The sequence below is a fragment of the Andrographis paniculata genome, unplaced genomic scaffold (assembly GCF_009805555.1).
Source record: "Andrographis paniculata isolate CXL003 unplaced genomic scaffold, ASM980555v1 Contig21END, whole genome shotgun sequence".
NCBI lineage: Eukaryota > Viridiplantae > Streptophyta > Magnoliopsida > Lamiales > Acanthaceae > Andrographis > Andrographis paniculata.
In genome coordinates, this window is record NW_026137502.1 from 824,792 (window position 1) to 837,046 (window position 12,255).

At 28.6% G+C, this 12,255-nt stretch overlaps 2 protein-coding genes across 2 annotated transcripts; both read left to right on the plus strand.

Moving 5' to 3' along the window:
• Window positions 1-182: 182 nt before the first annotated feature.
• On the plus strand, window positions 183-1,040 carry LOC127245020 (uncharacterized). Its single transcript, XM_051265664.1, has one exon. The coding sequence runs from the start codon at window positions 183-185 to the stop codon at window positions 1,038-1,040; it is 858 nt and encodes a 285-aa protein (XP_051121621.1).
• A 7,013-nt stretch (window positions 1,041-8,053) lies between these two features.
• LOC127245021 (endoglucanase 8-like) lies at window positions 8,054-11,117 on the plus strand. The gene is made up of 4 exons (XM_051265666.1): window positions 8,054-8,059; window positions 8,945-9,355; window positions 10,233-10,322; window positions 10,929-11,117. Exons 1-4 carry the CDS (start codon window positions 8,054-8,056, stop codon window positions 11,115-11,117), a joined length of 696 nt encoding a protein of 231 aa, XP_051121623.1.
• The last annotated feature ends 1,138 nt before the right edge of the window (window positions 11,118-12,255 follow it).

A 12,255-nucleotide genomic window follows, 5' to 3' on the forward strand; every position in this document is an offset into this window, starting at 1 on the left:
CGAGGCTTTGCCGAGGAAATGCACATAAAAGATAGCGTATTTTTTTTTGTTGTTTTTGTTGTATTACTCGGATGATTGTGGAATTTCTGGTAAGTATTTATTTTCTTTTAATTATGTCTAATATAACAAAGTTTGAATTTTCCCCACTGGCAATTACTGGAAATAATTATATGCCGTGGGTAATGGATGTCGAAATGCACCTCGAATCCATGGGGCTTTCGAAAACAATAATTAGTGAAAATGAATGCACAAATCAAGAACGTGCAAAGGCAATGATTTTCTTGCGTCATCATATTGACGAAGCCCTAAAAATGGAATATTTAATGGTGAAAGATCCATTTGAACTATGGACAAATTTGAAAGATCGATTTGGACACTTGAAATCTGTTATATTACCGAAAGCGAAACATGCATGGCAACACTTGCGTTTGCAAGATTTTAAAACAGTTGCTGATTATAATTCTATGATGTTCAAAATCAAGTCTGATAGGGATATGTTGGAAAAAACATTTACCACGTTTCATGCCTCTAATATAGTTTTACAGCAACAATATCGAGAAAGGGGTTTTAATAAATATTGTGATCTTATTACTTATCTGCTTGTTGCTGAACAAAATAACGAATTATTGTTAAAAAATCACGAATCGAGGCCAACTGGTGCGAGTCCATTCCCTGAAGTGAATGCGACTCAGTGTTTAAATAATATGCCTAGATTCTACCGCGGACGAGGTCGCGGACAAGACAGTGGACGTGGATTTGGTCGTGGACGTGGAATGAGTCGTGGACGTGGAGCCGACCGTGGACGAGGTCGTGGCAGGTTTGTTTATTACCGTCAGGGATATTTTGATGAGCAGGAATCAAATAGGCCTATGAAGCGGCCTCAGAACGATATTGGTCAGAGTTCAAAGAAAAATGAGGATAAGTGTTATCGTTGCGGAATGACAGGGCATTGGTTCAGAAATTGTCGTTCCAATTCTTATTTTGTTGAGCTGTACCAAAATTCCCTGAAACAGAAAGACAAAGTGCCTGAAGAAATTTAAGCACCGGAAAATGTCAATCTCCCAGAAATTAATTTTTCAGAGAATGTTGCCAGTGGAAGTGGGGGTGATAAATGTAATGATAATACGCAACTAGATGTATTTGATTTTTTAGTACACCCTGAAGGTGGGTACTATGAAAATCCCAGAAATGCGATATAAAATGCATATAGATATGTGTATATATTTTTGTAACACATGTAGTTTTTGCTCCCGATATTTTGTAATGATATGACAGCTATGTATTTTCTCCAAATTTTTGATATATTTATTCTTATATTTCTCCCATAAAAAGAAATATGAATGCTGAAATATGAATGCTGAACACGTTATAATGAATAATATGGAAGACAGTTCATGTCTCATTGATAGTGCATCAACACACACCATTTTGAAATATAAGAAATATTTCACCAACCTGAAGTTGAGAAAAATTGAGGTGAATACCATAAGTGGTTGTGCGAAGTTAATTGAGGGCTCTGGAAGAGCGATAATATTTCTCCCCGAAGGAGTAAAACTTGATATCCAAAATGCACTATATTCTAGTAAATCTCAAAGAAATTTGTTGAGTTTTAATGATATTCACAGAAATGGATATCATATTGAGACATCAAGTATGGCAAATAATGAATTTTTGTTGATTACAAAATTCATTGATGGACATAAATATATATTAGAAAAATTGCCTTTATTGTCTTCCGGATTATATTGCACAAAGATTAATGTGGTTGAAACATATATGGTAGACCAGAAGTCTACAGATTTTGTGATTTGGCATGACTGGTTTGGGTATCCTGGTAATACTATGATGAGACGAATTATTGAAAATACCAATGGCCATAACTTGAAAGATCAAAGGATATTAAATACAAATGAGTTTATATGTGTTGCTTGTTCAAAATGGAAGTTAATAACTAGACCATCACCGGCAAAAGTGGAACTGAATCCCCTTCATTTTTAGAACGAATTCAGGGTGATATATGTGGACCTGTAGATCCACCATGCGGACCATTTTGATATTTAATGGTACTTATCGATGCATCTACTAGATGGTCGCATGTGTGTTTATTATCTACCCGCAATTTGGCAATTGCGAGGTTGCTTGCTCAAATAATTAGATTACGAGCTCAGTTTCCAGATCACCCAATAAAGAAAATTCGTCTTGATAATGCTGGTGAATTTTCATCTAAGACTTTTTATGATTATTGCATGTCTATTGGAATTGACATTGAACACCCTGTACTTCATGTACATACTCAAAATGGTAGCTGAATAAAAAAGTTGCAATTAATTGCAAGACCTATGCTAATGAAATCCAAACTTCCTGTCTCTGCTTGGGGATATGCAATTATGCATGCAGCAACACTGATAAAATTAAGACCGACAAGCTATCATAGCTACTCCCCAGTACAATTAGTGTACAATGAAAAGCCCAATATTTCACATTTGAGAACTTTTTGGGTGCGCGGTTTATGTGCCAATTGCACCGCCCCAACGTACAAAAATGGGCCCCAAACGGAGATTGGGGATATATGTCGGGTACGAATCACCATCTATCATTAAATATCTTGAATCATTAACTGGTGATTCATTTACGGCTCGTTTTGCTGATTGTCATTTTGACGAGTCACATTTCCCGATATTAGGGGGATAAACTGATCAACTGAAAAAGGAAATTACTTGAAAAATACCATTCAGTTTTCTTGATCCTCGTACAAGTCAAAGTGAATTAGAGGTACAAAGAATTTTACATTTGCAGCGAATAGCAAATCAGTTGTCTGATGCTTTTTGTGACGCCAGCAGGGTCACTAGATCTTATATAGCTGCTGAAAATGTACCTGCTAAAATTGTTATTCCTGGAGACAAAATACAAAGTGCCAATGAATCAAATGTACACCTAAAGCGTGGCAGACCTGTAGGTTCCAAAGATAAAAATCCTCGAAAGAAAAGAGGAACAAATGAAATAGTTGATGATTTGAATGTTAATCAAAACCCTCAAGAAACAGGTAGTAACATGGATCAGATTTCTAGAGAAATTGATCCTGATAAACTTGATGAAGATGTTAATCCTAATAGAATTTCTTCTGAAGAGAATAAAATTATTGAAAATTCAATAAATTATGTTACTATTGGAAAACATTGGAACCGAAGTGATACAATTATGGATAATGTTTTTGCATATAATGTAGCACTTGATCTAATGGAAAATGACGAGGATCCAGAACCTAGATCAGTTGATGAATGTCGGAAAAGAATAGATTGGCCAAAATGGAAAGATGCGATCCAGTCTGAATTAAATTCACTGGCAAAACGAAAAGTTTTTGGACCCATTGTTCAAACACTTGAAGGTGTTAAGCCTGTTGGCTATAAATGGGTATTTGTTCGAAAGCAAAATGAGAATAATGAAATTGCCAGATATAAAGCAAGACTTGTTGCCCAAGGTTTTTCACAAAGACCTGGAGTTAGATTTTAATGAAACATATTCTCCAGTAATGGATGGAATAACATTTCGATATCTTGTCAGTTTGGCAGTACATGAAAATTTGGATATGCATCTGATGGACGTTGTAACTGCGTATTTATATGGCTCGTTGGATAGTGATATTTACATGAAAATCCCTGAAGGATTTAGTATGTCTGATGCATATAAATCAAAGCCAAAAGAATGTTATTCTATTAAATTACAAAAGTCTTTGTATGGGCTCAAACAATCTGGTCGCATGTGGTATAATCGTCTCAGTGAATCATTATTGAAAGAGGGATATGCCAATGATTCTATTTGTCCGTGTATTTTTATAAAGAAAAATAGGAGAAATTTTATAATAATAGCTGTATATGTGGATGATTTGAATTTAATTGGAACCCCTGAAGAAATTCAAGAAGCTATTGAATATTTGAAAAGGGAGTTTGAAATTAAAGATTTTGGAAAAACGAAATTTTGTCTTGGCCTACAAATTGAACATTTGGAAAATGGGATTTTGATACATCAATCTGCATATACCCAGAAGGTATTGAAATGATTTCCAATGGATAAAGCACATTCATTAAGTACTCCAATGGTCGTTAGAACTCTCGATCCTATTAAAGATCCTTTTAGACCAAAAGAGGAGAATGAGGAAGCACTTGGTCCTGAAGTACCATATTTAAGTGCTATTGGTGCACTAATGTATCTGGCTAACAGTACTAGACCAGATATAGCGTTTGCTATAAATTTATTAGCCAGATTTAGTGCAATGCCAACACAACGACATTGGAAAGGAATCAAACATATTTTTCGTTATCTCCAAGGATCTATTGATCTTGGTCTATTATATCCAAAAGGATCTCGACATGAATTGATTGGATATGCAGATGCTGGGTATCTTTCTGATCCGCATAAAGCCAAGTCTCAGACTGGCTATATGTTTACTTGTGGCGGTACAGTGGTATCTTGGAGATCCACTAAACAAACATTAACCGCCACATTTTCAAATTATGCAGAAATAATATCAATTCATGAAGCCAGTAGAGAGTGTGTTTGGCTAAGATTAATGATTCACCACATTTTACAGAATTGTGGTTTGAAATCTGAAAATGATAATCCTCTTACTATCTTGTACGAAAATAATGCAGCTTGTATAGCGCAACTGAAAGAAGGATATATCAAGGGAGATAGAACGAAACATATTTCACCAAAATTTTTCTTTACTCATGATCTCCAGAAAAATGGTGAAATAAATGTGCAGCAGATTCGATTAGACCAAAATTTAGCAGACTTGTTGACCAAGGCTTTACCGACCGCAACATTCGAGAAATTAGTGAAGATCATCGGGATGCGTCGGTTGCAAGATTTCAAATGATGTCCACATCAGGGGGAGCAATATTTCAAGTGATGTCCACAACAAGGGAAGTATTTTTAATGCATGAATAACGTACTCTTTTTCCTTAACTAGGATTTTTGTCCTGTTGGGTTTTTTCCTAGTAAGGTTTTAACGAGGCGTAGTCATTGCAATTAATGACACCTAAGGGGGAGTGTTATGACACATCATATATATTGATAGATGTCATTTATTTATGTTGATGAATCACCCAATTTTGATGACTAATGATTTTGTAAATTGTTTATAAATAAGCCCAAAATCTTGTGTAATAAAGGTGTGATTTTGATTTCATTTTACTTTGTCTCTCTATCGGCTCTCTCTCTATTCTCATCTCTATAAATTATATACATACACTCATATATATACATATATATTATATATTATTATTATAGTTATATTTTGTTATATATTTTATAACATTTATGTGATTTTATTTGTAATTTTTTTTTTTGGATGTAGGTGGAGATAAGCTTAGTTTATTTTCTCTTTATAACAATCAAAATTATCTCCATAAGTAATATTGTTGATAAAAATTTAGATTTGGAGATATATATATAGATAAATTATATATCATTCCATTCTATAACTAGTAAAAATGCACAAAACACTCCGTATTCTATTTATTGCAGAAAATTCCATTATGTTAATATAGAATTTGTTAGAATATGAAATTAAAATTTTCTAATTTCAATCGTAAAAATACGTACATATTTATAATGATATACAAATCGTCTAAATAAAATAAAAATCCTATAAATATCTTAAATAAGATAACTACCATAAATATAATATATTGTTTCTAAATATATTTTAACACCCCTCCTCAAACTCAATATATGATCGAAGAAATTTGAATTTGTCAGAAGTGACCGGAAAAGATATAGCCGAGATCTTTCATATACAAATTTGAATTAGTCAAGATTGACTGAAGGTAATGTAGTCATCCACTAGATCAAAGTCAAAAGTAGAACTCTCAACACCATTAAAGTTGGAAACAATACTTGTTCGCTCACAACGAACTAGAGTCGAAAACAAGACTTGCTCACTCTATAGAGCTAGAGTCAGAAACAGGACTTGCTCGCTCACAACAGAGTTAGAGTCAGAAACAGACTCGCTCGCTCACAACAGAGCTAGAGTCAGAAACAGGACTCGCTCGCTCACAACAGAGCTAGAGTCAGAAACAGGACTCGCTCGCTCACAACAGAGCTAAAGTCGAAAACAAAACTCCTTCGCTCTCAATAAAGTTAGAGTCGAAAACAGGACTCTCAACGACGTTAAAATCGAGAGTAGGCTATGTCAGTGGAGTAATAGAGATGGAGACAACATGAAAATAATAGCATGACCGAGCATGACTGTGAATAGATAGAGATACATCAATAAAATATAAAATTATATATGAGATATAATGAGTCATAGATGTACCCGGAGAGAGTTTGGCTCTATACCGTGTTAGAATATGAAATTGAAATTCTCTATTTCAATTATAAGAATTCGTATATATTTATAGTGATATATAAATTGTCTAAATAAGACAAAAATCCTACTAATCTCTTAAATTAGACAACTATTATAAATATAATATATTGCTTCTAAATATATTTTATGAAAACTTGTACGAAACACACTTCTTATCTAAATAAATATTTAAATTACATAAATTTTATAGAAATAAAAAGTGTAAAATATCTTAAATTATTTTTTTTAATAAAATAAATAAATAATTAATCAAGCATTCACTTTTATAATTTTTGTAGAAATCATATAACAATTTGTTTCAAAAAAAATTATAACACGAATGATTAATTAATTAATTATTTATTTATTTTATTCAAAAAATTATTTAAAGTATTTTATTTTATTTTATTGTATAAAACTTGCATTATTAGATTCATATTACAATCAAATATTAATTTTGGCCGAAAATATATTTCGTAAAAATTTTACATTAATATAAAAAAATTTCACGCAATATATAAAATAATTATACTTATTAGATATATGGCAAAATAATTATTACTATATTAATTGGTTGCTATAGTTATGTTTTCACTATAATTGCAAATTTCAATAAAATAAAAATAAAATTAAAAATTAAAAATTAATTAATTGTATTAAATTGGTTTGACTAAAATAAATATTGGAGATAGACACAAATAAAATCAAATCTGATTTCACTTACTTAACTATTCATATTTAAGTAAACAAATCAAAATTAATAATTTCAAATTTAAATAAAGAAAGTAACCCCTTTAATTATATATACATACGTATCAATTTAGTCAGGTAAATTATAATTATTTATAATTTCTATTTTTATTAATGTTGATAATCTTTATTAAACTTTAAAAGCAATAACTTAAAAAACACAAGATAAATATTCCAATTTCAATTTTTATTATACATGTATATTAATTACTTTTATCTTTTTTCTTTTTTAATAACGATTTATGATATTCTATATATATATATACATATATATGCACATATAATTACATTAGGGTTTGAGATTTTGATTTAAAATTTAATTTAAATTATATTTTATAAAAAATATTATATTTTTATTGAAAATGAATAATCAATTTTTTGTTTGAAAAAAATAAAAATCCATATATATATTATTATTATTTACTATTAAATTTGATTATTTTTTTGCGTCAACAATTTATTACCTTCCGTAAAACATTGATATGGTTCAAATTGTCTTTTATTTTTGATATATATTTAATTCAACATACTATTTTTGTAGAAAAATTATATTTGATATTTATTGTTGTTAATTATGCTACAATTCATAGTAAGTACAATATTTTTATTTTGTTAGTCATTAATAATTTTAAAATAAAAATATTTCAAAACATATCTAAACACTATTCGTTTATTTTTTTCATATATATATATATATATAAATACATACACACAGAGAAACATAACCATATTTATATTTGTATTCATAATATATGAATAAAATGAAAAACCTTATAATAATATCTTGTATATTACTATTACCTTGTCTTATAAATTATACAGAATTTGCAAAGAAATCAAAATTTAATTATGCCCAAGCATTGTCGAAAAGTATACTGTTTTTCGAAGGCCAACGCTCCGGGAAAATCCCGCCGTCGCAACGCCTCAAATGGCGGAAGGATTCCGGTCTAAATGACGGCAAATACAAGGGCATAAGTCTGTTTTTTTTAACAGATGTTCGATTATCACTTTTATCATATAATTTTATATTGTAAAGCTTTGATCTTATAAATTACTATAATTTATCTAATTTGTTTGATTTTGGCTTGAGTTTGATCATTTTTGTATTTGAATTTTAATTTAAATAATATTTTGATATTATATTTTATTAAAAATTAATATATTTTTATTGAAAGTTATAAGATTGAATAACATTAATTTTGGATTCAGATTATAACCAAATTAACACACTTATTATTACTTGTGATTTTATTTTTTTTTCTCTTAAAAATAAAGAAACTTCACATAAAATCATAAGTTCTAAATTTTAAAATAAAAACAAGTGAAAAAGATAATTTACAATATCTAAATATAGGATCGTGCAAAAAATTATTGTCTATCAAGTTAAAAAGTATACATATTTTTATTTTAGGACGTCCAATTACAAAATAAATATTTTATTACATACCTCATTTTTTTTCACAAATACCTTTACTTTACATCGCATCATTACTTTTACACCAAAACGTAAGGGCAAAAAATATCATTACACTACTTTTAACTATCTACTAGAATTAAAATATTATTATTTCTTAAACTCCGCGCCAAAAATAAATGTTTACTTTGTAAGTGAATGGAGAAAGTATATGATAAAATGATAATCGAACATATATATATATATATATATATAGACACAATAACATGTATTATTTTTTTTTATATAAAAAAATTTATAGATTGCTTAATAAATTGGATGTATTTGCTTTGCTTTTGATTTTTTTTTTTAGAAAAAAGTAAATAAAAATAGATTTTTGATAGTTTATTTTTGATGAAAAATAAATATTAATGTGATATATTCGACAGGTCGACTTGGTCAGTGGATACTACGACGCCGGCGACAACGTAAAATTCCATTTTCCGATGGCGTACACCGGGACAATGTTGGCGTGGTCCATTTTGAAATACGGCGGTGTTATGGGCCGTAATCTTCCACGGGCCATGGAGGCCCTCCGGTGGGCGACGGATTTCTTTATAAAATGCACGGCAAAGCCCGGCGTTGTTTTTGCGCAAGTCGGCGATCCCAAAGCCGACCACAATTGTTGGGAAAGGCCCAAAGACATGGACACTCCTCGGATCGTCTACGCGGTCACGAAAACAAAGCCCGGCTCGGAAGTTTCCGGCAAAATGGTGGCCGCCATGGCCGCCGCCAGTATAGTGTTCAAGAACGCCGGAGATCGCTCATACTTTAGCCTCCTCCGTGATAGGGCCGAGAAGGTTCGGTAACCTAAATATTTTATTAATGTTTTTGAAGATACGATTTTGTTTATACAGGTATTTTTAAAAATTTTAGTACTTTTTTCATCTCAGATGTAGTGTTAGAGTTACCGTTGACACTAGAATTTAAAAGAAATTTGATTAATAAATAATTAAAAATATATTGATAAAATTAATTAAAATACAATACAAATAGTTATAGATTAAGTTAATATAACTAATTAGTTTAATAAAAATTTAAAATATGATTAAAAGGTAATTTTTTTTTTTCTAAAAAAAGTGATATAATATGTGGACGGGACGAAAATAAAAAATATGACATGATACATAGGATGGAGGGAGTACCTTTTATAATTTTTTTTTTAAAAAAAATCATATTAAATTCAATTACATTCTAGCACGTGAATTATTTTATTTTTATTTTTTTATAAAATATAAATAAAAATGAAGATAAAGGGGATTTATTTATGAAATTTAATTTATATTTTATTGTTTATGTTTTGAAAGTTGGTAATCATGAGTACATATAAGTTTTCAAGATAGAAATGAATCTTCTATAAAACAAAATTTATAGATATATTTTGAAAGTGCTTCGAATCAAGTTTTGAAAAGTTTTATAAATGATACAAAATTGAATAAAATTAATATTTAATTTAATATAAATAAATATTAAATATAATATTTTATATAGAATATAAAATTCGCAATGTACTGTAATATTTTAATTGAAAATTAAATATGTAATGTGTATATTTTAGAAATATATTGCTGAAATTGATAAATACTAACAAAAAAGAATAATTTTAAAAATATTAAACATGTATGATTTGAAAATAATTATTTTAAAATATCTCAATATATATATTGATATTTGTAGGTATTCAGATTTGCAGACGCACACAGAGGTTTTTACAACGACAACATCGGCTATGGCGTCTGCCTTTTTTACTGCGATTATAACGGCTATCAAATATTGATTATTATTTTTACTTTGTATTTTTTTTAAAAATATATATATATTATTTTTATAAAATATTTTATAATATATTATTTTAATATCAAATTCAAATCAAATTAATTTGTTTCGAACTTATAAGAAGAAACATATCCTTAGTAATTTTTTTTTTTTTTTTTTTATCTTTTATCTTTTTTTACTTTAACGTTAATTATTAGAAATAAATTGAGTCCAACATTTTTAAATAGAATAATTTTGAGGTGTGGTACAAGAAATTTTGTCAAAAAAAAAAAAATTGTATTATTTTAAGTTAAATTTGATTTTTTGATATTTTATAATAGATCCCTTAATAATTTATCCATTTTGGTCTGTCCCACAGTATTCATTTTTTTTAATAATTGTATTATCTATCTAGCATTACAAATACCCTTCTAATTTACAATATATTACATAAATATTATTACATTTATATCATATAATACTAATATGATTAATTTAATTTTTTTACATTTATATCTATTTTATTCTAACATATATTAATATTTTTAAAAAATAAATATATATATATATATATATATATATGAGATGGGGGAAATATTAGTTTTTTAATTATTATTGCAGGACGAACTGGTGTGGGCAGCAACTTGGCTAAATAAAGCGACGAAGAATTCAATGTACTGGAGTTACATTGTTAAGAACTTTGGGGACTTTAAGCCAAATTATGAACGCCTCCTTCTTCAATTCGGTTGGGATGCAAAACATGGTGGAATCGACATTATTCTTTCCCAGGTAATTTTAATCTTATAACATATTTAAAAAATAATAATAAGGAAATCAATTCAACCAAACAATATTGTAATTATTCAAAATAGTTTTATAGTATTCAATAATTAAAAACAAGAGTCACATCATTCTTAATTTATGTATACACTTTTGGAACTTTGGTGTTATTTACATGCATTAATTTATTTTTCAGTACAAAACTTATACAAAATATAATTATATAAATCTAAAAAGATAATTTAACAAGAGTAAAAATCATTTTTGGTCCCATTCAATATCAAAATTATCAATTTTGATTCCATTCAAAACAAATTATCAATTTTAGTCCAACTCAAATGAAAATTTATCAATTTTAGTTCCAAAATGGTTGACTGGGACTGAACACGGTCGTGTTTGCTTGAACACGGCCGTGTTGGATGACTCAGAAGGTGACTAAGCATCCCAGGCAGTCAACACGGCCGTGTTGATTACCCTGCACTTATGAACACGGCCATGTTCCTGCCCATGTTCTCAACACAGCCATGTTCTAGCCATGTTCCTACCCATGTTCTCAACACAGCCATGTTCCTGCCCATGTTCATGCCCATGTTCTCAACACAGCCATGTTCTAGGCCATGTTCACGACCATATTTTCAATATAATCATATTGTAGGTCATATTTAATATTTTTTTTCACTTTTTGGTTAAAATTATTTGATATATATATTTATAATTTAACAAAAATATTTTTTACAATTATTTTATAATATAAAAAATAATCAATGTTTAATATTTTTAAAATATATAAAAATAATAATATTTTAAAATAATACTCCCTCCATCACACGTTGAATATGGGTTACTGTACACACGAGAATTTAAGATATATATAATTAGTAGATAATTAAAAATGTATTAGTAAAAATAATTATCATATAATATAAATAATTATAATTAAGATTAAAATAACTTATTAGTTTAATTAAAATGTGAGACGGATATAAACGACAATGTGGACATGGTAAGTGGGACGGAGGGATTATCATTAAAAAATATATATTAATATATTATTATTTTTATATATTTTAAAAATATTAAAAATTGATTATTTTTTATATTATAAAATAATTGTAAAAAATATTTTTGTTAAATTATAAATATATATATCAAATAATTTTAACCA